Genomic DNA, 27,495 nt, shown 5'->3' on the forward strand with positions numbered 1-27,495 from the left:
CAGCTGGGCCCCTGGTCCGGTAAGGGGACACGTCAGTGCCGCTAGCGACGTCACAGGCCCGCCCGGCCTGCCGGCGCCTGATTGGCTGCCGTGTCTTCTTACGCGTCGCGCTTCCTTGTCTGGCCCTCGTGCTCAGTGTAGACGCTCCCTTTTTACCTCGGCATAGAAGAGGCGATGGTGGCGCTGGCATCTCTCGGCGCCCTGGCGCTACTCCTGCTGTCGGGCCTCTCCTGCTGCTCAGGTAGCGGCATGGCAGGAGCTCGCTTCTGGCGAGCTTCTCTCCCACGAGTGGTGGTGCGTAGCGGGGAGGAGGGGTGCGGGCGAAGAGAGGTTCTGGGCCTTCTTTCTCCAAGAGACAGGTGGTCTTGGGGCGCGACGACCAAGGCCACCATATGGTCCTGCACCACACACGTTTATCCAGCAGCCAGGCTGCAGGGAGAAACAGTAAAATCTTTCCCCTGTCTGCTCCTGAGAGGAAGAGTTCCAGAGCTTCTCACATGCACCCGGCCCCATCACCAGCAGGGAAAGTGACACATGTCTCTGCTCCCTCTCCCAAAGCTCCTGGTCTCGGAGGAGGGTCGTGTAGAAGCAAAGCTCTACAGCGCAGGGTTGTCTGGGCGAGAAACTGGGCTGGTGGAGAGGAGCCACCTGACCGGGTGCGGTGGGGCCAGGCCTCCCAGGGAAGGGAGCTCTAAGTGAAGAGGGAGCAGGGACCGCCCTTGGCAGAGTGGCCATGTGCATGGGCGAGTTATATCGGAGCTGAAGAGGTTAAGGTAAGCGGGAGCCCTGAGTGTCAGGCCAGTCTGTTGTCTTTTGACATTTTACCTGAGGCCCTGATGTGTAACCTTAAAGGGCTTTTCAGCAGAGCAGAGCACAGTCAGATCAATGGACATTCTTGAGAGATTCTTAAGACCTAGTGGCAGGATTGAGCTCAGACTGGAGTCCAGAAGTGTGCTGAGGAGGACGTCCTCGCAGGAGCCAGAGCCATCTGGGGGATGGACTGGGGAGGGGGTGCTTTCTGCCCATTCACTTTCCTGCACTACTTCAGGCCAGCTCCCTTGGTGCCTGGAGTGTTTCACCAGCCCAACTGGCTTCCTGCCTGTACACTTCTCACTTATCCATCAGCAATTCCATCTGCAGTAGCCAGGGATGTCTGGAAAGGACGAACCTGGCTGTAAAACCCTTTGGTGCTCCACAGTATCCATAGGAAAAAGGCTAAGCTTAGCAGGGCACAGAAGGATCTATGATATGTGGCTCCTGGAACCCCCCTCCCCCCCCACACCACCACCACCAGTGTTCCAATGTGTTACAAAAGCTCCTCTGATTGCCTCAATCTAAGGCATGGCTCTGCTGGGTCACCACATTCAGAGAGCAGTGGACTGAGAACATTACCATTGGTAGCTTTTACTTGGCTTCCTGTGAATTAGGTGGCGCCCTTCTTTCTCTGTAACCTTTAGCAGTGCAAAGATGGCTAAGGCAGTACTCTGTCAGTGCAGCCCTGTTCAAGGAGACAAGTTGTACTTCTGGATCCAGAACCTCTCCCATTTCCTTCCCTCGAGAAACACTGGGGCTCCTTGGCCTTCTGTCCGCTATGGCTGGGGACAGAGACCCCTCCCTTCATCTTGAAGTCCACATGCTTTGCCGGCAGCACCATGGTTGGTGTCTGCAGAAAATGTCTTCAGTAAAATGTCCAGGGTTCTTCATGGCTCTGAACTGAGGTCAGCTTAGCCCCCTGGGCTGCTGGAATGCTATAGGCCAGGGCAGGCTGTAGTCCCAAACCATTGCATGGCTTCCCTGTCCATAGGTCCAGGGCCGGATCCAAACTGCAATGAATCCATCCAGCCCTCTACACACAGACTCACCTGTTCTATTGCCCTTGCCTTGAGATATTACCTGTACAAAGCCTTCCCATTCCCCAGCCCCTTTGCCACTGCATTTCTGACATCATTTATATCTGTCTCCCACGTCCCACCTGGAAGAGTCCAAAAGGTCCCATGTGTCCATCCGCAGCTGATAGAGGTGTGAGAGTTGGGGTCAGGGTGGTCCCTTCTGTCCCCCAGCCCAGCACGTACAAGCTAGGCCTTACCCAGGCATGTCTCTGCCTCCTCCCCACAGCAGAGGCCTGCGTGGAGCCCCAGATCACCCCTTCTTACTACACAACCTCTGATGCCGTTATTTCTACTGAGACTGTCTTCATCGTGGAGATTTCTCTGACATGCAAGAACAGGGTCCAGGTGAGGCAGTGGGGGGTTCAGCTAGGAGGGTGTTGGGGTGAGAGGTGGGTAGTGAGCTTGGGACCTTGGGCATCAGCTACTCAACTAGCAATTGATGAGGTCAGACACAGGGACCCATGTGGATTTCGATTCACAGGTGTAGGAAAGATCAGGGCATACCAAGATCAGATGCTAGCAGGTGTTTAAACAACATTCTCGTAAACTGCTTGGTTTACTTTGCTTAAGTGTAGTACCGTATGTAGAGGTAGACACTTTGCTATGTCTTGAAAGGATGTACATGGAAGGAAGAGATAGCCAGCTGGCAGTTCCCAGCTCCTGCATCCCTTTTCTGGTTGCTCTTTGCAAAGATAGATGTCAACATGAGTATTTGGTAGTTTCAACACTGAGTAGACCTGGCCTTGGCCCCTGACCTTAACCTGCATCCCAAAGGCTCAAAGAAGGAAGTTAAGCTTTATTTGGGTATAGCACTTCTTGGGCAGCTCATTGTGTAGTGCTTGACCCCAGTACCCCCTTATAGAATCATAAATAATGAGGACACTTCGATCATCCCACCTGTTCCCAGTTACCAGACTTGCTGAGGGTTAGGGAGACCAGGCCATAAGAGGAATGTGTACCCCCTTCCCCGCCTCCATTGAGGAGACAGAGGTTGTGACAGCATCTGTGGGTGTTGGCTTCCTGGCAGCACTTTGGGTTGTACCAGGCCTACCTCCATGATTCTCAGATGGTGCCCCTGCCAGACACACTGCAGTCCCCACAGTCCACAAATGTGCCCAGCTTCCCTGCCCACATGCCATGGGTGCTGCTGTGGGCAGCATAGTGGGGCCTCTGCCAACAGCCAGATAGGGGAGAAAGTGACTCTCCCTTTGCCCCTCCCCAGAACATGGCTCTTTATGCTGATGTCAGTGGAAAACAATTTCCTGTCACCCGGGGCCAGGATGTGGGGCGCTATCAGGTAAGGGATGCTTTGGTTGTCATTTTGGAGGGAGGCTAACCACTCAGTGGGTATGATTCGAAGCCCCAGAGGTGGCCTGGTCAAGCAGGGTCAGGGGTCTTTGTCTTGGGCTGCTGGTAGTGGTGCTGTGTTATACTGGCAGGGGGGCCCTGGGTGTCCATTGTGCCCACCTTGTGCCAAACACCCAACCCAGGTGTCCTGGAGCCTAGACCACAAGAGTGCCCATGCAGGCACCTATGAGGTCAGATTCTTCGATGAGGAGTCCTACAGCCTCCTGAGGAAGGTGAGTAGCACCTTTAGCTCCTCCCAGCCTGCAGGAGGGAGGGCACACCCTGCTTTCACAGCCACCTCCCCCTGTAGCCCCTTCTTCCTAGAGCTCTGGGCCGCTAGGGGGCTTGCTTGCAGGGAGCAGGATGGCTGGGTGGGTGCCTTCCTGTCTACCTGCCCCACCTGTGCTCATACCTTCTTTGTTTCTCCCTTACACATTTCTCTCCTCTCCTGACTCAAGCCAGTGTTCCTGACTCTCCTGCCCCACCCAACCTGGCAGCGCCCCTAACCTCAGTACCTCCCTTGCAGGCTCAGAGAAATAACGAAGACATTTCTATCATCCCACCCCTGTTCACAGTCAGTGTAGACCATCGGGTGAGTGGGCTGAAGAGGCTGGCCCGGTCTTGGGAAGCAGCAAGCACAGCAAGCTTCATCCTTTCTGGGGGCTGGGGGCTGGAGGCTGGCCACTAGTTGGCCAGTGTGACTTTGTGCCCCAGAAGGAGGGTAGCCACGGCTGGCTGGGCCCCATGCCCATCCCTCCCCTGAGTTTGCTTTGGTCTCCTTTCTTGCAGGGCACCTGGAATGGGCCCTGGGTTTCCAGCGAGGTGTTGGCCGCAGTCATCGGCCTAGTGATCTACTACCTGGCCTTCAACGCCAAGAGCCATATCCAGGCCTGAGGGCAGTGCCCTCAGCCCCCCTTGCTTCTTTCAATAAAGTTACACAGCTCCTTACTCGCATCGCTGCACCTTACCTTCCACACAGGTCACAGCTGGGCAGCCATTAGCCCCTGGGCCACCCCAGACTGCAGCACTGGGCAGGGACAGGGCTGAAGCTTCTGTCTCATGGGTTTGCTTTGCTCTTTGCCGTCACAGGCTCTCCTTACTCAGCCCCCAGCTAAGCTTCCCCTGCCTGGTGCCCCTAGTGCCCAGTGTCTGCCTTTTGTCTCCTGGTTGCCGGCCTGGGTTTGCGTGGGGCATGGAGTTGCCCCTCGCCCCAGCACATGCTGTCTTCTGGCAGCAGACTGCCTTGTTCTCTCCCGCCCTCCCCCAGCCTCTCTGGCCTCCTACCATTAGGAGAGCACCTGCCTAGCTTTCCCAAAATCCAGCAGTCAGTGACACATGTAGACACAGCCCTGCCTGGCCTCGAGTGGCCCCGGCGTTGGGAGCCCTGGGCAGGAGCCGCACACTGAAGTACTTTGCGTGCGTTCCTGGCGCGCTTGAGGTGGATACACCTGGCAGCTGTCTGGGGTGTGGTCAGTCTGAGCAGAGTACCCTATCCCCTCCACTTGCCTCCCAGTGTGCTCCACTTCATGTTGTCAGGCGAGGTACATAGAAGGCACAGGAAGGTATGACCCAGGCCCCCGTGTCTCTGAGGAGCCCATTGCTAGCCCCTTCCAGTTTGGCCTTGCACTTTCCCCTCCTAGTGACCCTGCTTCACTGTCCCAGTGCTCTTAGGACACCAGGCAGACATGCCTGTACTGCTCCATGGTCCGGGTCGACCTTCAGCCCTCCTGCCCAGCCCATTTCATTGGTGCCACTCATGGATGCAGAGGTGCTGAGAGCCCTGGGGTCCGAAGGAGCTAGATGGCAAGTCCCAGGAGTCTTTCTCACATGCATGGCCCAGTCCGTTTGCTCAGCTCTAATGTGACTGCCTCCTATAGGGTCTTGGTGAGGGGTCACTGGACCCATCTGGCAAAGCCCCTAGCACCCGGTGCTTGATCACCATTGGCTGTGACAGAAGACAAACAGGGTTGTGTGAGTAACACAGTAGAAGCCTCTAGAGCAGGCGTCCCCAAACTGGCCCGCGGGCCGCATGCGGTCCCGAGGCCATTTATCTGGCCCCCCTGCCGCACTTCCGGAAGGGGCACCTCTTTCATTGGTGGTCAGTGAGAGGAGCACTGTATGTGGTGGCCCTCCAATGGTCTGAGGGACAGTGAACTGGCCCCCTGTGTAAAGTTTGGGGACCCCTGCTCTAGAGGGTAGGCCTAAAACCTACCTGGGAGAGCCAGCGGCTCCTGAGCGCCTGGGCTGTCTTCCATAGCAGTAGGAAAGGCTGGGAGTGTGGACACAAGTGGCTTGACCTGGGACTGCCTGGGAAACTCCTCCAGATAGGGGACACCAGCCTCTCCCTGCTCGTTGGGATGGGGCTTACTGGCAGTAATGGGAAACCTCTGGGGAAGACCTGGGTCCTCATCCCCAAAAGCAGTAGAGCAGGAAAGTTAAGGCTAAGTCCCCTGAGGACCAAAACAGGCTACAGCTGCTAGGGTTTCTGGATTATCTAGAAAGACCAGCAGAGGGAGCTCAAGGGGCGCTGCTGGCTGTAATCGGTGCTCACTTGGCAAATATCATGTGCAGCAGGTTTCTGAGGCAGTGTACTGACAGCTGTGCACTGCCAAATGGCTCTTAAAAAAAACCAAGATAAACCAAAAAAACTTGATTTTAGAGGGGGGGGGCAGGACGCATCAACTTGCAGTAGTTGCTTCTCATCTGTGCCTTGACCGGGCAGGCCTGGGGTTTCAAACCGGCGACTTCAGCCTTCCAGGTTGATGCTTTATTCACTGCGCCACCACAGGCCAGGCTAAGGGCCTCTTTTTGATCCTGTCTCTACCAGCCAGCTGGGTGGCAGTGGGACTCAAATGGGAAGTCACTGCTACAGTGTATCAGTAGCCAAGGGCTGCCAACCCTCCCCGTGCTGCCATTCTAAGAACCTGAGCACCAAGCCCCAACACGGGTTTTCATACGGCCATGGGATTCCCAGGCCTGTCTTGGCCCACACTCCCAGGGCAGTAGGCCTCCAAGCAACTCCTCACTGGAGCGAGAACGGGGTACTAGAGCCATCGAAGTGAGCTTCCCAGCAGTTGGAGGGATGCCCAGGGAACACTTGGCTTCTATCTCTTAACTCTCCGTTTTCTGTGGTAGGCAGGGAGCTCCATCCTCCTCCAAAGGGCCATGTTCCCTCCAAAGGAACAGGGTCACAAAGGTCTGCGTACCTAGTCCTCAGCACCAGGTCTCTGAGAAGGGGGAATCTCCTGCCCCCACCCCTCTGCTCCCATTCACCCCTTTTTACCAACAAGCTCTTTACTCCCTTCCCACTTGGTGGTCCAGCCTGCATGTGAAACACTGGGACTTCCTCCTAGCTGCCCAGACAGTAGCCTGACAGGCGTAGCCTACTTGGGAACCAGCCTTCCCAGTAGAGCACTGGGCCTCTGGGAACACAAGACTCCCTTTCCTTACTCAGGCCCATCTCAGCTAATTAGCGGAATTAACTAATGAGAAGTCTACATTGTGTTCAGAGGATTTTAATGCATCCTTGCCCTCTTCAGCTGCTGGCAGTGGCCACCCAGGTGTACATCCATCTGGCTAAGACATTTACTCAGCATCTTCTACATGTTAGGCACTGTGGGGTCCCCAAACAGGGACGGTAGGTAGTTTGTGCCTTTGAGAAGCTCCCAGCTCCTTGCCCCTGCTAGCTCTTCCGAAGCAGGCAGAATGGGTGGGTGTAACCCACTTCTCAGGCTTCATCAGGGAAGGGGCATTGGCTTCATTCAGTGGCAGGCCCCATCACCAGTCCTGAGCCAGGCCTCTGCCACCCTTCCTGCATCTGGGCACCACCCCAGTAGCCATGTCACACCCCTGAAATGATTCAAGTGACCCTGTCACACCTCCTCCCAGAGTACAAGACACCCTTGCTGTTCCTATGATGTGCCAGGAAAGCTGGGACACAGCTTTCAACTGGCCCGTCTCCGCCTGCCCTGCCTTTTGCCGCCCACCACGTCCGTCACGCCCCAAACTGACATCCTTTCTCCTAGCACAATGAGAACAAACACAGGGAGGCCAGAAGTCACCATAAAAAGGCAGCTTGCTTTATTGTCAGCATCCCAACGGGGGACAGGGATGGGCAGCCTGTCTGCCTCCAATCTGAGGCCTAGGGGCCCCAGGGAGCTTGATGTATCAGTCCCTGAGGGCTTCCTGGTCCACACCTGTCAAGTGGGGTGCAGGCCATCTCCCCCATCAGCCCAGCTGGCCAGGCACGCCTCTCACGGGTCCAGGCCACTCCTCCACGTGGGTCTTGTCACGAAGGCCTTTTATTATTACTCATGGGCCTTGGCTTCTGGATCCCTCACATCTAAGCTCGACCCTCAGAAAAGAAGCCACACTCCACATGGAGTCAGGCACAGGTCTCTCTCTGGGCTGTTATTTCTTAGAATGGATACTGCCCCATCAGTCCTCCCAGTCTCGGCTCTCCCTCAGTCACAGAGGAGGTAGCCCCCAAGGTGAGCCTCGCAAGCTGTGTCAGAGGCTCCCTGTCCCCACACCTCAGAGTGGAGGCCAACAGGAAAGCTGCTTCCCAATCTTCCCTTCCTTCCCATCCCTTCCCTCCCACCCTCACCCTCCCTCTCTCACTCCCCCCCACCTCCTTCCCAGCCCGCACTAGGGGGAGGCTCCACTTTTGTCAGGCTGCCTGAAGGAGCTGCCAGCTCCAGGGCAGGTGCACAAAACAGAAAAACAACTGGCAAGCACAGAAAGGGAGAAAAACCACAAAAATCAGGGTTGTGTTTGTCTACAAATAATGGAGGCTCCCAGCAGGGGGAAGAAACCGCCCAGCTCAGAAGCTGGACATTCATTCTCTTGTGCTTAGGACAGTCCTCTTCACCTTCTTTTCAGCTCAACTTCTTGGTCCCGTTACCCACTGAGAGCTCGGGAGGGGTGTACGTGACTGTGTGCCCGTGTGTGTGCCTGGGCTCGTGTTACACACAACCGAAGGGGTACCCTGCTCCTCGGGGGCTTCCCTCTTGTAACAGAGTCCTGTGCACACACAGACACACTAGATTCTAAGGGAGGGTGAGGGATGGGGTCCCTGGAGGCTCACTGGGCCTTGACTGGAATGGAGGGCCTGCCCTGGAGTGCAGCTGGCTCCCATCCGGGCAGCTCAGACGGTGGTAACGGAGAGCAAAGGGTTGTAGACTCGCTTGCCATCAGCTGAGCGAGTGCCATGGGCGAGCATCTCCTGGATGGTGATCCAGTTGTCTAGAATCTTCTTGTTCCGCTTCTTCATGGTTTTGCGGTGGCTCAGGGCAATGATGTTGAGCTCAGCCTTGCTGTCGCCATTCTGCTGTTCCCTCAGGCACTCCAGCCGGCTCTGCATCATGAACTCCCGCCGTTTCCGCTGCTCCCGGGCCCGGATCAGGTGCTGCTTCCGCTCCTCCTTGCTCCAGTAGCGGCCCATCTTCATCTCGCTTACTGCATCGTCGTCTGTGGTCATGCCACTGCGCTCCTCCCGGATCTTCAGGGCCCGGGCTTTTAGGAGGCGATCACGCACAGGTCGCTTGGCCACATAGCGGGTTCCATCGCTGCGTACCTTGACCTTCCACTCCATGCGGGGTGCTTCAGTGGCCCCTGCCACCGCGCCACCAACCCGAGGGCCACCAGCTAAACTCAAGGGGCCATGGCCCAGATCCTCTAGACTATGTGGTGGGGCCAGCTGCACACAGCTATGGTAGTGCTCACTCTCCTGGCCCTGGCCTCGGTGGCGCCTAGAGAGGTAGGGGCTGCCTTCGGGGCCCACACGCTCCAGGGTCACCCCCATCTTGGGGCTGCGGCGGACACGCTCCTCTGAGTGCTGTCTCCGGCCCACCTCGGGATCCCGGGAGAGGGATCGGAACTTGGCAGGGCTCCCCTGTGGAGGAGCTACCTTAAGGTGGGTGGCGACAGAGGGGCCAGAGGGGGTTCGGTTCAAATTGGTGTTGCCAGCAGCAGCCCGCCTCAGGGGGCTCTCTGGCAGGGGCTCAGTGATCAGCGGGGTGCTGCGGCAGCTCTCTCCTGTGTTGTAGGCACTGGTGCTGTCCTTGTCAGACTTCTCGGGCAGCTCGGAGATGTCAGACAGCTCGTGCTTCTTGGGCTCACTGGCCCCTAGCCCGTAGAGGTTCTCCTCCTCCAGCAGCCAGGCCTTCATGCAGCGCTCCCGCAGCTGCTGCATCTTCTGCACCCGCAAGATGTTGCGACACTTGAATTCCAGGTGCCGGAGCTCCTCCTCCAGCATGGCCATCTCATGGCCAAGGCTCTCATTGCGGTTGACATCCAGGGCGCTATTGCCACCAGAGGCCCGGGGGAAGAGGAGGCCCAACTGGTTGCCATTCTCCAGGTGGCACTTGATCTCCAGCAGCTCCCGGTAGCGCTCGTACTCCTCATCAGTGAGGCCAGGGACCTCGCCACCCCCTAGCCCTGCCCCCTCAGCCAGCAGGGAGTCCATGCTGAAGTGAAAGTCCCGGCTCTGCAGGGCATCCCCTTGCACACCAAACTTGCGCAGGGTCCCAGGCGTGTTGGTGGTGCTCAGGGGCTCGTCCCCCAGCAGGTCGTGCTCAGAGCTCTCCTCATTGCGGGTGCTCTCATCGGTCCGGCCCACCCCGCTGTCCAGCTCCTGGCTGTTGCTCAGGCCTGGGCCCACATCGGGGGCCCCTTGCTCCTCTTCATTTCCAAGCTGGAGTAGAAAGATGAACTCCACTCAGTCTGGGTCCCACTAGCGGGGACACCACAGGAGGATCGGGATTTGAAGCACTTTTAGGTCTGGTCCACCTCCCACACACCTCCAGTCCCTCCTCCCCCTGCCCACCAACTGCCCTTCCTCCTTCCTCACCTGCTGGGCAGCGGGGGATTTCAACTTCCGAACACGCAGGTCCCCCTCATTCTCTGAGCCCAAGTCATCCAGTAAGTCATCCCGATCGCTGTCCTTCCATTGCTTTGCCAACTGCAGGGATAGGCCCATGATGTCCCCACTGTCTTAAGGACTTCCCTAGACACCCCTCCAGTTGCCTCAAGGTTCCATACCAAGCCTCCTGGTCTCAATCAAGTTAACAACCCAAGAGAGGAGATGGTCCCAGCCCACTCAGCCACCGTAGGGCAAAAGGGAAAACAGGCTCTGGGACACTGCCAGCCCTTCATCAGCATCAGGTTGTCAGCATATCCCCAGACAACCTGATGGGAGGGGACCCAGACCACCCTGCCAAACACACATACCTGGCTCTCAGGCCGGGCCACCAACAGGGAGATGTTGGTGTTCTCCTCCTGGCTCAGGATGGCCACCGCCTCTTCCCGGTTCTGGACATCCACACCGTTTATCTGTGGCAGGCCGAGGAGCAGTCAACAAGGGTACCAGAGCTGACTCGGGTGGACCCTGGTTGAGCACCCTGGGCGAGCTTTGGTAGGACAGAGAGGGCAAAGTGCCTTGAGAGGACAGCTTGGCCTGTGCAAAAGCACATGTGCTCTGAGGACAGTGTGGAGTGGGAGATGTGCTCACCTGGGAGGTAGAGGGAGAGGCTGGCAAGGTGCCAGAGCAAATCCCATGGGGATACGGGAGTTGCCCAGGGCAGGTATACAGGAGAGATGAGACCCAGCCCCGGTTACAGGCATGGCAGAATGCCTGGCACCAAGCTAAGATCTTAGCAGCACAGAGCCGGGGTCAGCTAAGAAGAGGTGGTATGACAGCTGGCACAGCGAGAATGTGAGTCAGGCCTGTCTGCCTGCCCTGCTTACCTGGATTATTCGGTCTCCCTCTCGGATCCGGCCATCTTTGGCTGCAATGCTGTTGGGATTCACCTGCAAGGCACACACATCCTGGGGACTTTAAGTATAGGAAGGTGCCCACTAAGGTGCCCTTTCAGTATAGGAAGGGTCAGTAACCCAAGGCTCCTTGCTTACTCCCTTCTTCAGCTCAGACCAGCAGCTTCCAAGCTGCAGGAAGTAGGAACAGAACAGTGGGCCTGGGCCTAGCACCTCTCCCCAGCACAAGCTGCCAACTTGCTGACCAAAACCTTCCAGCCGCTGCCTGCTTCCCACACTCCCATGCCCGGCTGGCACTCCTATACTCTTCTGCATGGGAGCCTGTTCTTTTTTGTGTCAGAGGCTAGGCAAATGCAGGAAGCCAGATACTTTCCCATACTCAAAACACATCAGTAGTAGGGTATTCACGTGAAGGTTAACTTGATTAGGATACTCTACAGTGTGGAGGGCAACGGGAGCCATGCTCCCTCCTTGCGAACACAGACAACTGCCACAGCCAGGTGGGGGAGAATGAGCCCCCTGAGTACCAGGAGGCCTGGCTGCAAGAAGCAGAAGGAAGAACAAAGCCTGGCTGGGACCTCAGCCTTGCCCACTGTCCCACCCTGGCCATGTATGCTGGGCAGGGCTGTCAGGCTGGATATTCACTGAGGTCATCAGCTGTCCTGGACTCACTGACTGGCAAGCCCTGTCTCTAGCAGTTTGGTCATTGTGGGCAGCCTCAGAGTCCTGGGCAGTGTGGAGAGGCCAAGGGATTGGATGGTATGGGGCTTGTTAATGTGCCAAACCCTGCCTCAGCCCCCACCGTCATGGCACCTGTTCCCCTCCCTGGTGCACAAGAGATGAACATCATCAAAGTCCAGCTTTGAAGCCTGAGCACACAAGAAGATGGCACAGGGCTCTGCTGCCTTCTAGAAGACTCTACCCCCACATCCCTACTTCCATACCTCTCCAACGTAGATGCCCAGGTCCTCCTCATCATCGGTGCGGTAGCAAACCATCAGGCCCAGCTTGTCCTGGTGGCTGGCTTTATACAGCTCCACCTCCTGCCACAAGAGGGGGTGGGGGAAACAGGAAGAAAGCCGGGGAACTGAGCGAGGACCCCATGCTGCAAGGCAGCCACAGCTCAGCCCTGACTCCCAGCAGCACTTCACCTGAGCTGAGTTTCCAGCCCCAAGTTTGGAGATCTCTCACCATCCCAAAATAGCGCACATGTTCAGTGGTCTTCCCTACCAGGAAATGCCCAAGACATACGAGATACACAGGACACAGACGTGTGGGATGCAGACTCACCAACATAAACTGACCATAGGACCTTACCCGTGCCCTCCCCGACTCAGCCAGACTTGGTTGGGTGAGCCTGAGTAACAAGCCACACACTGGGAAAGACCACAAGGCCCACCTGCCGGGGAGCAGCAGGAGCCAGGCCTAGGCTGGGCTGTAGACAGTCATCCAGGGCCTGGCTCCCGAGGCTGGCTGCGGGCCCTGCCCCGGCCACCAGGCTCACCTCATACTCCAGCTCGTCCATACGGTCTGCCTCCTGTGGGCCGCCCTCCATGAACTCCGCTGGGTCATAATACTCATGGCTGATGGGGGGGCTGCCCAGGAGAAGGGGGGATCAGCCTGGCCATCTGCTCCCCTCATACCCTTGCCCCGGCTGCTAGGCTGGCCAGTCCCACTGCACTCAGGTGCCCTGCTCTGGGTACACCCTCAGGGAAGGCAGCCAGGCTACTTCTCCCAGTGCCCCCTCCCTTCTGAGCTACATGCATCCATGCACAAACCAAGAATGGTCACCGAATGGGAGTGTGCAAGGGTCCGCACTGAGGACGCAGGCGTGCCTAGCTCACCCACCTTCCCATACCACCCCCCAGCTCAGATTCTTCAAACCATGCCAGCTGGCAGGGACCAACTTCTCCAAACTGGGTGCCCCACCCGCCCAGCACTGACCCCACTCATGCAATGCCCCCAGGAGTTATCCAGGCCCCAGAGGACTGCTAGGGGGCAGAAAAGGACCCACTCTACCTCCAATGGTGGACCCCCATTTGCCCCAAAGCTAAGCTTGGTTGCTGGCGGCCCTAGGCCTACCTCTCTGAGGAGGGGATCCCAGGACCACCTCCCTGCAGCCAGGGTTTAGACTAGCAGAATGAGTCAGCGCTCACACAGTCATGAGCCACCAGGCCTGGATGAGGCCTTCTTCTGAGCGGGCCAAAGAAAGAAGCCGAAGAGATGGAAGAAGTTCAGAGCAGGGAGAGGAATGGGACAGACAAGGATGCAAGAAGATTCAAGGTGTGATGCTTGTGAGGCAGAAGACGATGGGCAGCAGAGAGAGGATGGAGGAGAAGCTGAGGACCTCAACCTTCCAGCAGCAAGGTCCCAGGATGGTGCTCCCTTGGCCCTGGGGGTAGATACAATGGGGAGCCTGTGTGTCAGCCTCCCCTGGCCCCTTCCCCAGCTGGTGTCCATCCTGAGGCTAGAAGCCTGGAGGTTTCTGAGCCCTTGGGTGTCACAGTCAACTCTAGGCCAAGGAGCCTGCTTCCTCCCTGAGAGGGCAAGCCAGTCAGGGTCTCCCCGACATGCCCAGAGCTGCAGCAATGCAGCCTCTGAGTGGTGTGGGGATGGCTGCCCCTGGTGGCATGCCTTCTCTGGAGGCAGGGCCCGGGGCCCTCCTGAGGGCGACTCACAGCTCAGACAGGACGTACGGCTCCAGGATGACCATGGGCGGGGTGGGCGGGCGCAGCTTGCCCAGTGCCATGATATGCTCGAAGGTGATGTCAGTCTGAGTGCCACTGTCCACCAGCTGCAGGTCGTGACAGGAGCTGTCCCCCCGGAGGCGGGGGCTGCGTCTCAGCACCTGGATCACCAGGGGCTCCTTGGAGGAGCGCAGGGCCTCCAGGGTTTGCTCCTGAGACAGCTTGGAGAGCTCCTTCCCATTCACCTGCGGCAGAGACATGCTCCCATGAAAACCCACTGACCAGTGCCCCAATTTGCTCATCCAAGAAATCTCTCTCTACCCTTGGCCCTTGCTCTTAGTGCCCCCATTCCCATGTGAACCTCACTTCTCAGCCCTGTCCCCACGCAGTGCTGTTTGAGGGGTTGCTGAGCCATGCCCCCAAAGCCAGGGAGCCCCAGTGACTATGCACTAGGTCTGGGACCTCTGCTCTCACATTAGAGCATCCTCCAGCCCTCCCCTCCTCCAGGAGCCATCCACCCTTCTGTCCCCCTCACTCCAACACTGCTTCTCCTTCAGAGAAGTCCTGGCAGAACTGAGGCCAGAGATAGCATCTTCAAGATTGAGGTGCCCTGGTTGAGTAGCTCAGTTGGCTAGAGCATCGTCCCGAAGCAGAGGTTGCTGGTTTGATCCCTGGTCAGGGCACATACAAGAACAGATCAATGTTCCTGTCTTTCTCTATCCCCCTTCCTCTCTCTAAAATCAATTTTAAAAGATTGAGGAGTCCCCCTTTGGCAATAACTGAGCATCTGTTGTATGACGAATACCTTGACTCCTCTCCCAATGGATGTCAGTCAACAAACGAGTTCAGATGGGATGGTTGGGAAGAATAAGAAGACTAGAAGAAAAGGACCTCTGTCAAGGTAGTGACAGACTCATCATAGAGAAAAGGCCAACATGCACAGAGCCTTCTGGCATTGCTAGGCAGTGTAAGGCCAAGGAAGTAGCCCTTATACAAACACCACTGTTTCTTGGGTGCCTGATGTGCCCAATTCTGATCCCGACAATCTATTTGGCAGATGAAGAAACCAAGGCTCAGTAAGATGAAGGGAGTGAGTAAAGGTTATGAGCCAGGCCAAGATATGCAAGGGGGTAGGGGAGGCCATAGCAGGCTGGGGGCCAAGGAGAAGGTGGGACTGCAGTAGGCTGAAGGGAAAAACAGGCTGATGCTGGCTGGAGGATGGGAGCCTTCCAGGCAGATAGAGATCCAGGGCGGGGTCTCAGCTGGGTGGAGCAAGTTACTTTCAAGGCAGCTAGGGGCAGAAGGCTGGCCCCGGCTCAGCCCCTAATTTCTGTAGCGGCCCAAGTGGCTTGGGCTTTGGGATGGTCATTTTCGAGCTAGTGAACCCCACAGTACACATTGCAACCTCAAGGCCCTCCTTGGCAGGGAAGCAAGAAGATTAATTTAGACCGAACAAACACAAAGCCATGGGGTCAGTGAGGGAGAATTAGGAAGCAGTTCCCAGAGGAGGGGATGGCAGGGTCTTCAACTCACTCAGCTTGTGGAAGAGGTGTTCTGGGCCTAGGGAGGCCACACACTAGCAATGACATACCAAATGGCTACACCTTGCAGGTAAGCGCTAAAACAGACCTTCAGGGACTGCTACAGAAGCACCGGGCCAGCCTAGGAAGGGGGGTGAGGGGAGGCTCCCTGAGCAGGTGCCACCTGCCCTGCATCAGAGAAGGGAAAGCGGGTCACAAGAGACAGGGAGGCTGGTTTGCAGGTGGAAGCAAAGTACCTGACAGTCAGCATGGAGAGGGTAGGCCCCGGGAATGCGCTATGTACCCACGGACAGAGCTTCTGCAGGGTGAGAGGGTGAAGGGCCCCACTCAGGCAAAGCGCAGGGCACAGGCGGCTGTGGCAAATGAGAGCCCTTTTGTTTGGCTGTACTGTCTGTCCTGTCTTCTCACACACAGTGGCACCTTCCTCCCTGGATGGCTCAGAGGGATGGGGTTCTTCATAAAGCATAAAGATACCCAATCCAACTGCAATATCATGTCTTCCAGGATGTCACTCCAGGAAGGCAGGCTGTCTTAGGAAAGCACAGGAAATCCAGGGACCCCTGGCTGGTAGTGGCTACTCTGGAGTAATTAATTCCCTTTCTGCTACCTGATTATGTCCTTACAGATAATTTCAGTTTTTATGTCTCTCCTCTCTCCAAACATTCCATGGTCAAAAAAGATATGTTTGTTTGTTTCTTTTTCTTTTTTTTTTTTTAAATGAGAGGAGGGGAGATAGACAGACTCCCACATGCACCCAGACCGGGATCCACCCGGCAACCCCATCTGATGGCCGATGCTCGAACCAATCGAACCACTGGCTGCAAGAGAGTGAGAGAGAAAGAAGGGGGAGAGAGAGGGGAAGAGAAGCAGATGGGTCGCTTCTCACGTGTGCCTGACTGGGGATCGAACCTGGGACTTCTGCACGTTGGGCCGATGCTCTAGCCACTGAGCAAATCATCGGCCAGGGCCAGAAAAGATGTTTCAATCAATTTTATCTAATTATCAAAGAAACAGGCCCTGGCCGGTTGGCTCAGTGGTAGAGCGTCGGCCTGGCGTGCAGAGGTCCCGGGTTCGATTCCCGGCCAGGGCACACAGGAGAAGCGCCCATCTGCTTCTCCACCCCTCCCCCTCTCCTTCCTCTCTGACTCTCTCTTCCCTTCCAGCAGCCGAGGCTCCATTGGAGCAAAGATGGCCCGGGTGTTGGGGATGGCTCCTTGGCCACTGCCCCAGGCGCTAGAGTGGCTCTGGTCGCAACAGAGCGACGCCCCGGAGGGGCAGAGCATCGCCCCCTGGTGGGCAGAGCGTCGCCTCCTGGTGGGCAGAGCGTCGCCCCCTGGTGGGCATGCCGGGTGGATCCCGGTCGGGCGCATGCGGGAGTTTGTCTGACTGTCCCCGTTTCCAGCTTCAGAAAAATACAACAACAACAAAAAAAGAAAGAAACAGGTTCATTGCAGAACATTTGAAAAATACAGAAAACTGTCATGTGCTTTCAGAGTTCCTGAGCTTCCACAGACAGTTGGAGGAACCCTGAGGAGCCGCAGCACTGCAGGCCTGGTGGAGGCTAGCATGGGACTGGGGGTCGAGGGAACAGGGAGTGGGCTCTGTCAGGGACCTGGGAGAAGGGGCTGGGGGGGTATGGGAGGGAGCTGGCTACCCATGTGCGGTATGGATGGGAGGAGGGCACAGGGTATGTGAGTGGTGGTGGGCATGGGTGGGAATAGGGGTGTCAGGAGGCAGTGAGAAGTCGGTGGGGTGGGTGTGTGCAAAGGCAGATTTAATGGCACGTGCCCCGAGCCGCAACTTCTAAACGGCCCCGCAAAACTCAACTTTACACTTTTTTCTAATGAAACCAAGTTAGGTTTCATATGTGCAGTTTTAACATTAATAGTACAGAATATTTATTTATTTATTTAAAAATATGGTTAACATGTATTTTTATTTTCCCTATGTCTTTTTTTTTTTTTTAAGGGACCCAATATTTTCTTCTGCGCCCAGGGCCTCAACCGACCTTAATCCGCCTCTGGGTGTGTGGGTCCAGCCTATGCAAGGGTGGTGTCTATGAACTGGCTGGATGTGGTGGTCTGGGTGCGAATGGATTGTGTGGGTGACGGATAGGGCTTGGTGGCCCTGGGGGTGGATATATGATCCTGTGTTGAACTTTTCCAGGTCTTCCCTTCACTTCACTTCACCCCCACGCCCCACTCAGCACTGTCCTCCTTAGTCTCCATCTTAAGCTTTTGGTAAATTACTCATTTCCTGTGGGGGGAGGGGTATGGGGGTTACATCACCTTTTACCCTAGCTTTCACAGCTGCCCCTCTTTCCTGCTCCCTCACACATACTTCTCTCTGTGAACCAGAGCAATAGGAGCTGGTGTCCTCAGCACCTGCTCATTACATCCTGCCCCTCTCCTGTCACGTACACCCACTCAAGGCCAGGTGCCCAAGCGTGTCCATCCCAACCAAAGAACCACACTTGCTGGTAAGCAGACACATTCTAAGATCTGGCCTAAGCACCTGTGCATCGGGAGCCATGAAAAGCCCAGCAAACATCCAAGGAGCGTGCTAAGCATGCTGGGCGTGTGACACAGGCTGGACCTTGGTAGACACGTGGGGAAGGTTTCACAGCCATCAGGCTCTGAGGGATGCACCAAATATACTCACACACATCGTGATTACTGATCTGAGGGGGCCCACCAGAAGTGGAAGGCCCAGGCTGGGCCCGCACAGACAAGGGGTCCTCAGCTCACCCTCAGGTCAGAAAGGAAGCCACCACCCAGCCTTCCCAGGAGCTCCTGGGCAAGGTGGCCCTCAGCTCCGCTTCCAAGTCTGTTCTGCCGCTAGGCCAGGATGCCCAAGGGCAGGAGCCTGGCTACTTATACCCAGAAAGACTACACAATTAGGATCATGTTCCATGCGGACCCGGAGTGGGCAGCTTCGCCAGAAGCCCTTCCAGTTCAGGAAGTGCGATACTTGCTGGATGAGCCCACTGTCAGAAAACTCACAACCTAGTGCAAACCTGCCTATCTGGGAACAACCCAGAAGAAATCCACTTCATCTTCCACCGCCTCGCATTACCTGAAAGCCCACTTGAACATCCCGCGTACCCCCTGCATCGCAGTTCCCAATGGCTCTCATCTTCTCTAGCACCCCAGGCGGGCTGTGCCAGCCTTGCCGTGCGCCAGGCATTATTTCTTGCCTTAACTAGAACCTACCCTTTGGCAGCCAGTCTTGCTGGTTTCACAGTGCACTTGCCTTGCCTGAGACTGCATGCTCTGTACTCCGGGCCTCCCCACACAAGGCTCTTTCCTGCTGTCCCGTGGACCACAACCCCAACCCAGACTGAGCTGGAAGTCACTTCCACTAAGAAGAGGGGACTCGAAGGCCCTGGCTGGTTGGCTCAGCAGTAGAGCGTCGGCCTGGCGTGCGGGGGACCCGGGTTCGATTCCCGGCCAGGGCACATAGGAGAAGCGCCCATTTGCTTCTCCACCCCCCTCCTTCCTCTCCCGCAGCCAAGGCTCCATTGGAGCAAAGATGGCCCGGGCGCTGGGGATGGCTCCTTGGCCTCTGCCCCAGGCGCTGGAGTGGTTCTGGTAGCGGCAGAGCATCGCCCCCTGGTGGGCAGAGCGTCGCCCCTGGTGGGCGTGCCGGGTGGATCCCGGTCAGGTGCATGCGGGAGTCTGTCTGACTGTCTCTCCCCGTTTCTAGCTTCGGAAAAATAAAAAAAAATAAAAAAATGAAAAGAAGAGGGGACTCGAGCCTTAGAGGTACCCCATTGCCCAAATGTGGCCCAGGTGGCCCTCACATTCTACACCGAGAGCACTCACTGTCCAGTCTCCACAGGCCCCAAGAGCCGCAGTCGCCTCCGGGCTCCATGGCACCAGGTCCCTTGCCCTGGCTGACCCGTCACCCAATCACACACTCCCTCTGCATCTTACCCCAGGGTGTAAATGGTTCTTCTTCTGAAGGAATTTGTCAGTAATTATAAAGTTTGAAAATATTCATCAGCCTCTTTGATCTGACCAATTTGCTCTAAATAATAAATCTTAAAATAATGACAGATATTATGCAAATCACAAGGACATTAAAAGCAGCATTATTTTTATTGTGGTAAAATACACCTAACAAAATTAAACATTTTAACCACTTGAAAGTGTACAATTCAGTGGCATTTAGTGTATTCACATTGTACAACCTTTACCTCTAATTATAAAACGTTTTCATCTACCCCAAAAAGAAACACCCTAACCCATTCTCTCCACATTCACTCCAGCCCCCACCAATCTCATTGCTGTCCACCTCGACGTTTCAGATAAATGGGATCCTACAGTATGTACCAAGTGTCTGGCATCTTCCCTTAGCCAGTTTTCTAGGTTCATTCATATTGCAGCAAGCATGAGTACTTCATTACTGAATAAATATTCATTGTATAGCTAGTCTGCATTGTTTCTCCATTAAACTATGGGTAGACATTTGAATAGTTTCTACCTTTTGGATACTGGGAATCATGCTGCTAGGAGCATTCCTGCACAAGTCCCTGACTTCATGTTTGAGTTCCTGTTTTCAAATATTTTGGGGGTACAGTATACCTAGAAGTGGAATCACTGAGCCATATGGTCATTCTATATTAAATTCATTGAGGTACCAGCATTCTTTTTGGCGAGACAGACAGACAGATAGGAAGGGAGCGATTAGAAGAATCAATTCATAGCCTGACCAGGCAGTGGCTCAGTGGATAGAGTGTTTGTTGGACTGGGACACAGAGGACCCAGGTTCAAGCTCCAAGGTCGCCGGCTTGAGCGTGGGCTCACCAGCTTGAGCCAGGGTCGCTGGCTTGAGCTCAAGGTTGCTGGCCGCTGCCTTGAGCAAGGGTTCCCTCGCTCTGCTGGAAAGCAATCAATGAACAACGAAGAAGCTGCAATGAAGAATTGATGCTTCTCATCTCTCTCCCTTCCTGCCTGTCTGTCCCTATCTGTTCCTCTCTGTCTCTCTCGCAAAAAAAAAAAAAAAAAAAAAAAAGAACTCGTAGTTGTGGCACTTTAGTTGTTCATTGATTGTTTTTCACATGTGCCTTGACCAGAAGGAGGTGCACTCCAGCCAAGCCAGTGACCCCTTGCTCAAACCAGCATTTCTATGATCCCACACTCAAGCCAGTGACCCCACGGCTCAAGCTGAATGAGCCCGCACTCAAGCCAGCAACCTCAGGGTTTCAAACCTGGAACCTCAGCATCCTAGGTTGATGCTCTATCCACTGTGGCACCATCTGGTCAGGCTCAGCATTCTTTTTAATGCTAAAAAACTTTACAACAACAAGTGTCTACCACAGTCTTCTAATAACAAACCTTTGTTTCTTAAAGATGTAAAATGACACATGAACTATTGATATGATGATTACCATATAAAATATATGTTTATGGGGGGAAAGTTGGAAAAGATAAATAGAAATATTGTGTGAGAGGCCCTGGCCGGTTGGCTCAGTGGTAGAGCGTCGGCCTGGCGTGCAGAAGTCCCGGGTTCGATTCCCAGCCAGGGCACACAGGAGAAGCGCCCATCTGCTTCTCCACCCCTCCCCCTCTCCTTCCTCTCTGTCTCTCTCTTCCCCTCCCGCAGCCAAGGCTCCATTGGAGCAAAGGTGGCCCGGGCGCTGGGGATGGCAGAGCGACGCGCTGGAGGGGCAGAGCATCGCCCCCTGGTGGGCGTGCCGGGTGGATTCCGGTCGGGCGCATGCGGGAGTCTGTCTGACTATCTCTCCCCATTTCTAGCTTCGGAAAAATACAAAAAAAAAAGAAAAAAAAAAGAAATATTGTGTGAGAGAAGTGGAAATCTGGGGTTCCTGGGAGTATGGATCTCAGCAGGTGCAGGCAGCCTAGGCCAGGTGGAAACAGTATTTATGTGTTTTCTCTTTTGTTCTTCACAGCATTTTCTCCAATGAACATTACTTTTATAATCAGAGAGAACACATACAAAAAGAATCTAGCCTGTGATCTGTTCTGAGTTTTTCTGTTTCCCCGTAGACTGTGAAAGTTGGACGATTTGTGCACCTGGCTCCTGGGCAGCCAGGTTCAGACTGCAGCCTCTGGGCTCCAGTCTGGTGAATGCCAGTTAGAGGAGAGCAGTGGCACTGAAGTCACATTGACTTCACATCCAGACCTGATCTGAGGAGGCTCAGGAGGCCCTACTGTCGCCCTCCACAGCCTTCAACTTCCTGCCCAAAAAGAAGGGAGCCTAGAGTTCCAGGGGAGTGAAGTAGTGTGGTGGGAATACCTTGAACCATGGACTCCAGGTGGGAGAAGGGCCTTTATCCCAGACCTCCTGCATTGAATTCAGGGGGCTGAGTCACAGCCACGCAACCCTTAAGGGAGGTGGCCAAGAGCACTAGGAAGCTGGTTCTAGAAAACTGGGAAAGCTGGTTTTAACCAGCCCTGTGGCCAGGTAGCCTCAGTGACCCTCAGGACAAGGGCAGGACTGGGCACCCTCCCATCTTCCCCACCCCCACCCTCCCGCTTCACCCCAACCCTCACCCCACTCCCACTGGCTCCCTCTAGTATTGCATTTGCAGAAATGACCCTGCAGATGGCCAAGGTGGGGGCCGTGATCTCCCCAGCTCAGGGTCTAAGCAGAAGTCATGAGATTTGTCAGGGTGATCATTACACAAATGTCTAATTACTATGTTGTACATCTAAAGCTAATATAACAATGTATGTCAACTGTCTTTGAAATTTTAATTTTTTTAAAAGATGAGGACAGCCTGACCAGGCAGTGGCACAGTGAATAGAGTGTTGGACTGCGACGCAAAGGACCCAGGTTCAAAACCCCGAGGTCACCGGCTTGAGCACAGGCTCATCTGGCTTGAGCAAGCTCACCAGCTTGAGCATGGGATCACCAGCTTGAGCACGGGACCACTGGCTTGAGGCCAAAGGTCACTGGCTTGAGCAAGGGGTCACTCGCTCTGCTGTAGCCCCTCCCCCCCCCATCAAGGCACAGGAGAAAGCAATCAATGAACAACTAAGGAGCTGCAACAAAGAATTGATGCCTCTCATCTCGCTCCCTTTCTGTCTGTCTGTTCCTATCTGTCCCTCTCTCTGTTGTTGTCAAAAAAAAAAAAAAAGAAGAAGAAGAAGAAGAAGAGAACAGGAAGTGGGGAGGAGGGGACATTGACCCTCTAGGCGCAGGTCTGCCTTCAGAGGGATACTACCCAAAAAAACTGGTGGGGATGATTGGGGGTGGCGACAAGGCACAGCTGGGACAGGTGCCTAGCTCAAAAAGAGGATCTGGAGGGAGTCGTGGTGGGTGTGAAAAGAACTTTTTAACAATTAAGGGTGTTGGAGGTGAGCAAGAAAGGTGAGGGGCCTCAGCAGGGGGACCGACAGAGGCTGTACCGGAAACAGGGAGTCTGGCCACTTGAGCCACTGCCTGCTGCTCTGCGCTCTGAGAATGGCCCCGGGGACCTAGCTCTCTCATCATCAAGGGGCTAAGGACAAGAGTCACCTGAGTTCACCTGAATGCTGATGGGACAGGTTCAGAAGAGGAAAAATTCATAATGCTAGAAGAATGAGGAAAAGAGAAAGCCTTAGGGACATTGGAGGTAGACGAGGGGAACACAGGGGTAAGACGGGACACCAGTAGCAGGTGAAGGAGACATGAAAGGAGGGGACACGGAGACAGATGAAAGCAACGCAGGAAGCTCGGGACTGTCGCGATTGGGCAGGGGCCAGGTACAAGCGAGAACCGCCGCCCCTGCTGCCGCCGCCGCCGCCGTTGCTGCTGCTGCTGCTGCTGCTGCTACCCTCCACCCCCACCCCTCCCTGCCCAGCCGAGGAGGGGCGGAGGCCACTGGCGATTGGAGGAGGGCGGGGCCCTAGGCACGCTCGCCCCGCCCCCCTCCCAGCCCAGAGCCTCAGACAAAGAGCCGTCTCTCTGCCATACTTCCCAAATGCTCTGCTGCGGAGTCTGGGGAATCTGGGCAGGCGAGGAGGAGGGAGGAGGAAACTGAGAAAAAGAGCCCAGGCCTGGTTTTCTGGGGGTCCAGTAGGTACTCCTTGGGAAGCGTGGGTACTCCTTGGGAAACCCCGGGAAGTCCCTTTCAGTCACGGTAAAGCCTCACGGAGGTGGATAACTACATAATTGCCATGGACGCCCACGGCCTGCTACATTATGACTCAACTAATCCCACTGAGGATTAGGAAAGTGAGGCTAGGAGAGAACAGGAATCAGAAGTCAACCTCTGCCCAGCCACAGGGAGTCCTGATCGACCAGCTGGCTCTCAGGTCCGCAGTGAGGAGTTCCAGGGAACACTTCGGCTCCAGCTGTGTCTCTGGCTTCCCCAGCTGTGTCTCTGGCTTCCCCAGTACCTCCAAGCTGACGGAGCATTGGTGAAAAAAGAAGCCCAGAGAAGGGCAGCTAGAGCCAACGGCATGTTCCCTGCACAGCAGGCTTTTCAGTGGCCCAATAGAAATAAGTCTTCATTCCTGTCTTCCCAACTCTGGATTTTGAAAATTGTTAATCCAGCCCTGGCTAGGTGTCTCAGTGCATCAAGTGTTGACCCAGAGCCCCAGGGGTTGCGAGTTCAACCCTTGGTCAGGACATGTTTGAGAAGCAATCAAACAGTACACAACTGCCTGACCTGTGGTGGCACTGTGGACAAAGCACTGACATCGTTGATTTCATTCGAAAGCCCGGGCTTGTCCAGTCAAGTCAAGGCCCATACAAGAAGCAACTACTATGAGTTCTGCTCCTGCTCCTACCTCCTCCCCTTTCTCTCTCTCTAAAAAATCAATAAACTTTTTTTGTTTTTAGCAACAGAGACAGACAGGGACACACAGGCAGGAAGGGAGAGAGATAAGCATCAATTCTTCTTTTCTTTTTTAAATTATTATTAAGTAAGAGGCAGAGAGACAGACTCCTGTATGCGCCCCAACCAGGATCCACCCAGCAAGCCTCCTATGGGGGAGGCTCTGCCCAACTGGGGCCATTGCTCTGTTGCTGGCAACCAAGCTATTTTAGCACCTGAGGGGAGGGCATGGAGCCATCCTCAGGACCCGGGGCCAACTTGCTCAAATGAGCCATGGCTTTGGGAAAAGGAGAAAGAGAGCGAGAGAGAGAGAAAGGGAGGGGGGGTGGAGAAGCAGATGGTTGCCTCTCCTGTGCTCTGACTGGGAATCAAACCTGGGACTTCCACACGCCAGGCCAATGCTCTACCGCTGAGACAACTGGCCAGGGCCAAGCATCAACTCTTTGTTGCTGCACCTTAGTTATTTATTGATTGCATGCCTGACTGGTGGTGGCACAGTGGACAGAGCGTCGGCCTGGGACGTTAAGGTCCCAGGTTCGAAACCCCAAGGCCAGCTTAAGCGAAGGCTCATCAGCTTGAGCGTGGGACCATTAACATGATTTCATGATCACTGGCTGGAGTCCAAAGACACTGACTTGAGCAAGGTGTCACTGGCTCTGCTGTAGCCCCTGGTCAAGGCATGTATGAGAAGCAATCAATGAACAACTAAAGTGCTGCAATGAGTTGATGCTTCTCATCTCTCTCCCTCCCTACCTCTCTCTCTCTAAAAGAAAAAAAAAAGTACACAAATAAATGGAACTAAGTGAAGCGAGTGGATGATTCTCTCTCCCTTCCCCTATCTCTCTCTCTTTTTGTCTCTCTCTCAAATCAATGGGAAAACAATTTTATTTTATTTTATTTTATTTTATTTTTTCTGAAGCTGGAAACGGGGAGAGACAGTCAGACAGACTCCCGCATGCGCCCGACCGGGATCCACCCGGCACGCCCACCCGAGGGCGACACTCTGCCCACCAGGGGGCGATGCTCTGCCCCTCCGGGGCGTCGCTCTGCCGCGACCAAGCCACTCCAGCGCCTGGGGCAGAGGCCAAGGAGCCATCCCCAGCGCCCGGGCCATCTTTGCTCCAATGGAGCCTCGCTGCAGGAGGGGAAGAGAGAGACAGAGAGGAAGGAGAGGGGGAGGGGTGGAGAAGCAGATGGGCGCGTCTCCTGTGTGCCCTGGCCGGGAATCGAACCCGGGACTTCTGCACGCCAGGCCGACGCTCTACCACTGAGCCAACCAGCCAGGGCCTCCAAGGTCTTTATAGTAGTCTTGAGGGTGTCATGTGTGTCTGAGTATCCATGTGAGCTGCCTGTACGTTGCCACGGGTGAAGGGAAAAGGTGGTCAGTTAGCACACGTGGCATGGAAGAACAGATTATGCCCTTTGGGATCCAGCTTGGGCAATGACCCCTGAAAATTGATTCAATAGGTCTCAGATGAGGCCTCACTTCTTATTTGTAACAAACTCACATCCTAAGTGATGTTGATGTGATTTGGGGCTTCAGTGATTTAATCCAAGTTTCTACCTGAGGTTCTCGCTACTCAGCATGTGGTCCAAGGACCAGCAGCATGAACACTGCCTCAGAGCTTTTGAGAAATGCAGAATCCCAGGCCCCACCCTGGACCCGCTCAATCAGATCCTGTATTTTAACAAGGGCCCCAGGGTGGAGGTCAGCTGTCTCAGAGCGCCCCTCAAAGAACCATGGGAGACTTGCACACACCTAAACAAGGTTCAGACATCAAGCGTTTCAAAGGGTCTGTCTCCTCTCTCCGCTTCCCCCTTCGCCCCTCGCCCCTCGCCCCCCCCAAAGCTGCTGAGTGGTGAGCTGAAATCTGACCCAGCAGCCCTGTCCTCTGCCTTTCCCAGGAAGAGCAGGCCTCTCAGGAACAGAACCTCTGAAGTCCTGCTTGGAAAGAGCAGCAGGGAAGCAGGGACAGCCTGGGTGAAACAGCAAAGCAGTTCCTGAAGTCAACACTGAGATCAACCTTCAGGTGCTCGCTCACTTCCCAGGCCCTGTGGACAACTGAAAACCCCTCGCACGCACCCACCTCTGGGCTAACCTGGCTGGTCTAAGGGCACGATCCATGTCGAGCAGTAATCAAAATGATATCCTTTATGGAGTGCTTTTCACTTCTCAAAGCAAGCATGAGGAAGAGGCAGGTTGCACTACGAAGAGGGGAGAAGCCTGGGACACCCTAAAGTCAACCCAAGCCCCAGTTTCTCAGCCCTCCTCTGGCCTGACTCCTAAGCAAAACGACCAAATAATCTGTCCATTTCCTTTACATCAGAGAAACCTGAGAATCAGACATTTCTCTGTCAACGGACATTACTGTGATACATCCATGAGGAAGGCCTTCTCCATCCAATTTCAACATCTTTTATTTTTTTGAAAGAACTTTTTTTCTTTAATTTTTTTCTTTATTGATTTTTAGAGGAGAGAGAGACAGAGAGGAAAGATAACTGTATGCCTTGACCGGACAAGCCCGGGGTTTCGGTGTTCCAGGTGGACGCTTTATCCACTGCGCCATCACAGGTCAGGCAAATTCCAACATCGTAACAACCAACCTAAAGGCTTGATGGCAGTAACTCCACCTCCACCCCCACCCAAATAAGATCCCAAGGGACTCAGTGCTAAAGATACTGACTTAGACCTGACCTGTGGTGGCGCAGTGGATAAAGCGTCGACCTGGAAGTGCTGAGGTTGCTGGTTTGAAACCCTGGGCTTGCCTGGTCAAGGCACATATGGGAGTTGATGCTTCCAGCTCCTCCCCCCTTCTCTCTCTCTGTCTCTCATCTTTCTCTCTCTCTCTCTCTCTCTCCCTCCCCGTATCTCCCTCTCCTCTCTAAAATGAATAAATAAATTAAAAAAAAATAAAATAAAAGTGTCCCTATACATAAAAAAAAAAAAGATACTGACTTAGCCAAGGCAATGACCCTGGGAGGCAGGCGCTCATTATTCCCTTTCAGCAGGCGAGGAAACTGGCACTGAGCAAGTGAACCCTCAGTATCAGCACACCGCACTGTATTGCCTGGCAGGGACATGAGGGAGAAGGAAGGAAAGACCCATTCAACCCCACTAGAAGCTGTGATGGGCTAAGTGCTCTCACCTGCTTTTTGTACTTTGGTATGTGTGTATGGATGGATTTTTTTTGTTTGTTTTTAAAGCTTTACTGAGATATAATTGCTATACAATCAACAGTACATAGAGCATACAATTAAAAAAGTTTTGATATATCATACATATACACCCGTGATACCATCACCACAATCAAAATAGTAGCCATCTTGGCTCAGTGGTAGAGCGTCGGCCTGGCGTGCAGGAGTTCCGGGTTCGATTCTCGGCCAGGGCACACAGAAGTGCCCATCTGCTTCTCCACCCCTCCCCCTCTCCTTCCTCTCTGTCTCTCTCTTCCCCTCCCGCAGCCAAGGCT

The 27,495-nt window shown here is 54.9% G+C and overlaps 2 protein-coding genes across 6 annotated transcripts in view; one reads left to right on the forward strand and one right to left on the reverse strand.

Annotated features, from left to right (window-relative positions):
* Window positions 1-11: 11 nt before the first annotated feature.
* On the forward strand, window positions 12-4,184 carry SSR4 (signal sequence receptor subunit 4). Of its 2 annotated transcripts, none has more exons than XM_066356643.1 (6): window positions 12-241; window positions 2,116-2,234; window positions 3,112-3,186; window positions 3,380-3,469; window positions 3,763-3,828; window positions 4,026-4,184. In XM_066356643.1, the coding sequence occupies exons 1-6, from the start codon at window positions 175-177 to the stop codon at window positions 4,128-4,130; spliced, it is 522 nt and encodes a 173-aa protein (XP_066212740.1). In that variant the 5' UTR covers window positions 12-174; the 3' UTR covers window positions 4,131-4,184. The 2 variants fall into 2 exon arrangements, with proteins under 2 accessions (XP_066212740.1, XP_066212741.1); XM_066356644.1 differs by having other exon boundaries at window positions 2,119-2,234.
* A 3,685-nt stretch (window positions 4,185-7,869) lies between these two features.
* The window catches only part of PDZD4 (PDZ domain containing 4), a 30,768-nt gene continuing 11,142 nt past the window's right edge, over window positions 7,870-27,495 (reverse strand). For 2 of the 4 annotated variants that reach the window (XM_066356608.1, XM_066356611.1), the window contains exons 2-8: window positions 13,706-13,941; window positions 12,514-12,604; window positions 11,954-12,052; window positions 10,983-11,045; window positions 10,467-10,568; window positions 10,087-10,197; window positions 7,870-9,930 (exon numbers count right to left, since the gene is read on the reverse strand). In XM_066356608.1, the coding sequence (XP_066212705.1) occupies window positions 8,383-9,930; window positions 10,087-10,197; window positions 10,467-10,568; window positions 10,983-11,045; window positions 11,954-12,052; window positions 12,514-12,604; window positions 13,706-13,941 (2,250 nt within the window). In that variant the 3' untranslated portion in view covers window positions 7,870-8,382. Of the gene's footprint in view, window positions 9,931-10,086; window positions 10,198-10,466; window positions 10,569-10,982; window positions 11,046-11,953; window positions 12,053-12,513; window positions 12,605-13,165; window positions 13,402-13,705; window positions 13,942-27,495 lie in introns of all 4 variants that reach the window. The other 2 variants (XM_066356612.1, XM_066356613.1) reach the window with 2 other exon arrangements.

Source organism: Saccopteryx leptura, chromosome X, assembly GCF_036850995.1.
Source record: "Saccopteryx leptura isolate mSacLep1 chromosome X, mSacLep1_pri_phased_curated, whole genome shotgun sequence".
NCBI classification, from domain to species: Eukaryota; Metazoa; Chordata; class Mammalia; order Chiroptera; family Emballonuridae; genus Saccopteryx; species Saccopteryx leptura.

Bases quoted from the DNA above. Each gene is read 5' to 3' on its own strand.
- SSR4 (XM_066356643.1), top strand. From the start codon at position 175: ATGGTGGCGCTGGCATCTCTCGGCGCCCTGGCGCTACTCCTGCTGTCG. The intron at 242-2,115 runs GTAGCGGCATGG...TCCTCCCCACAG, and splicing joins GGGCCTCTCCTGCTGCTCAG to CAGAGGCCTGCGTGGAGCCC. The intron at 3,470-3,762 runs GTGAGTAGCACC...CCTCCCTTGCAG, and splicing joins CCTACAGCCTCCTGAGGAAG to GCTCAGAGAAATAACGAAGA.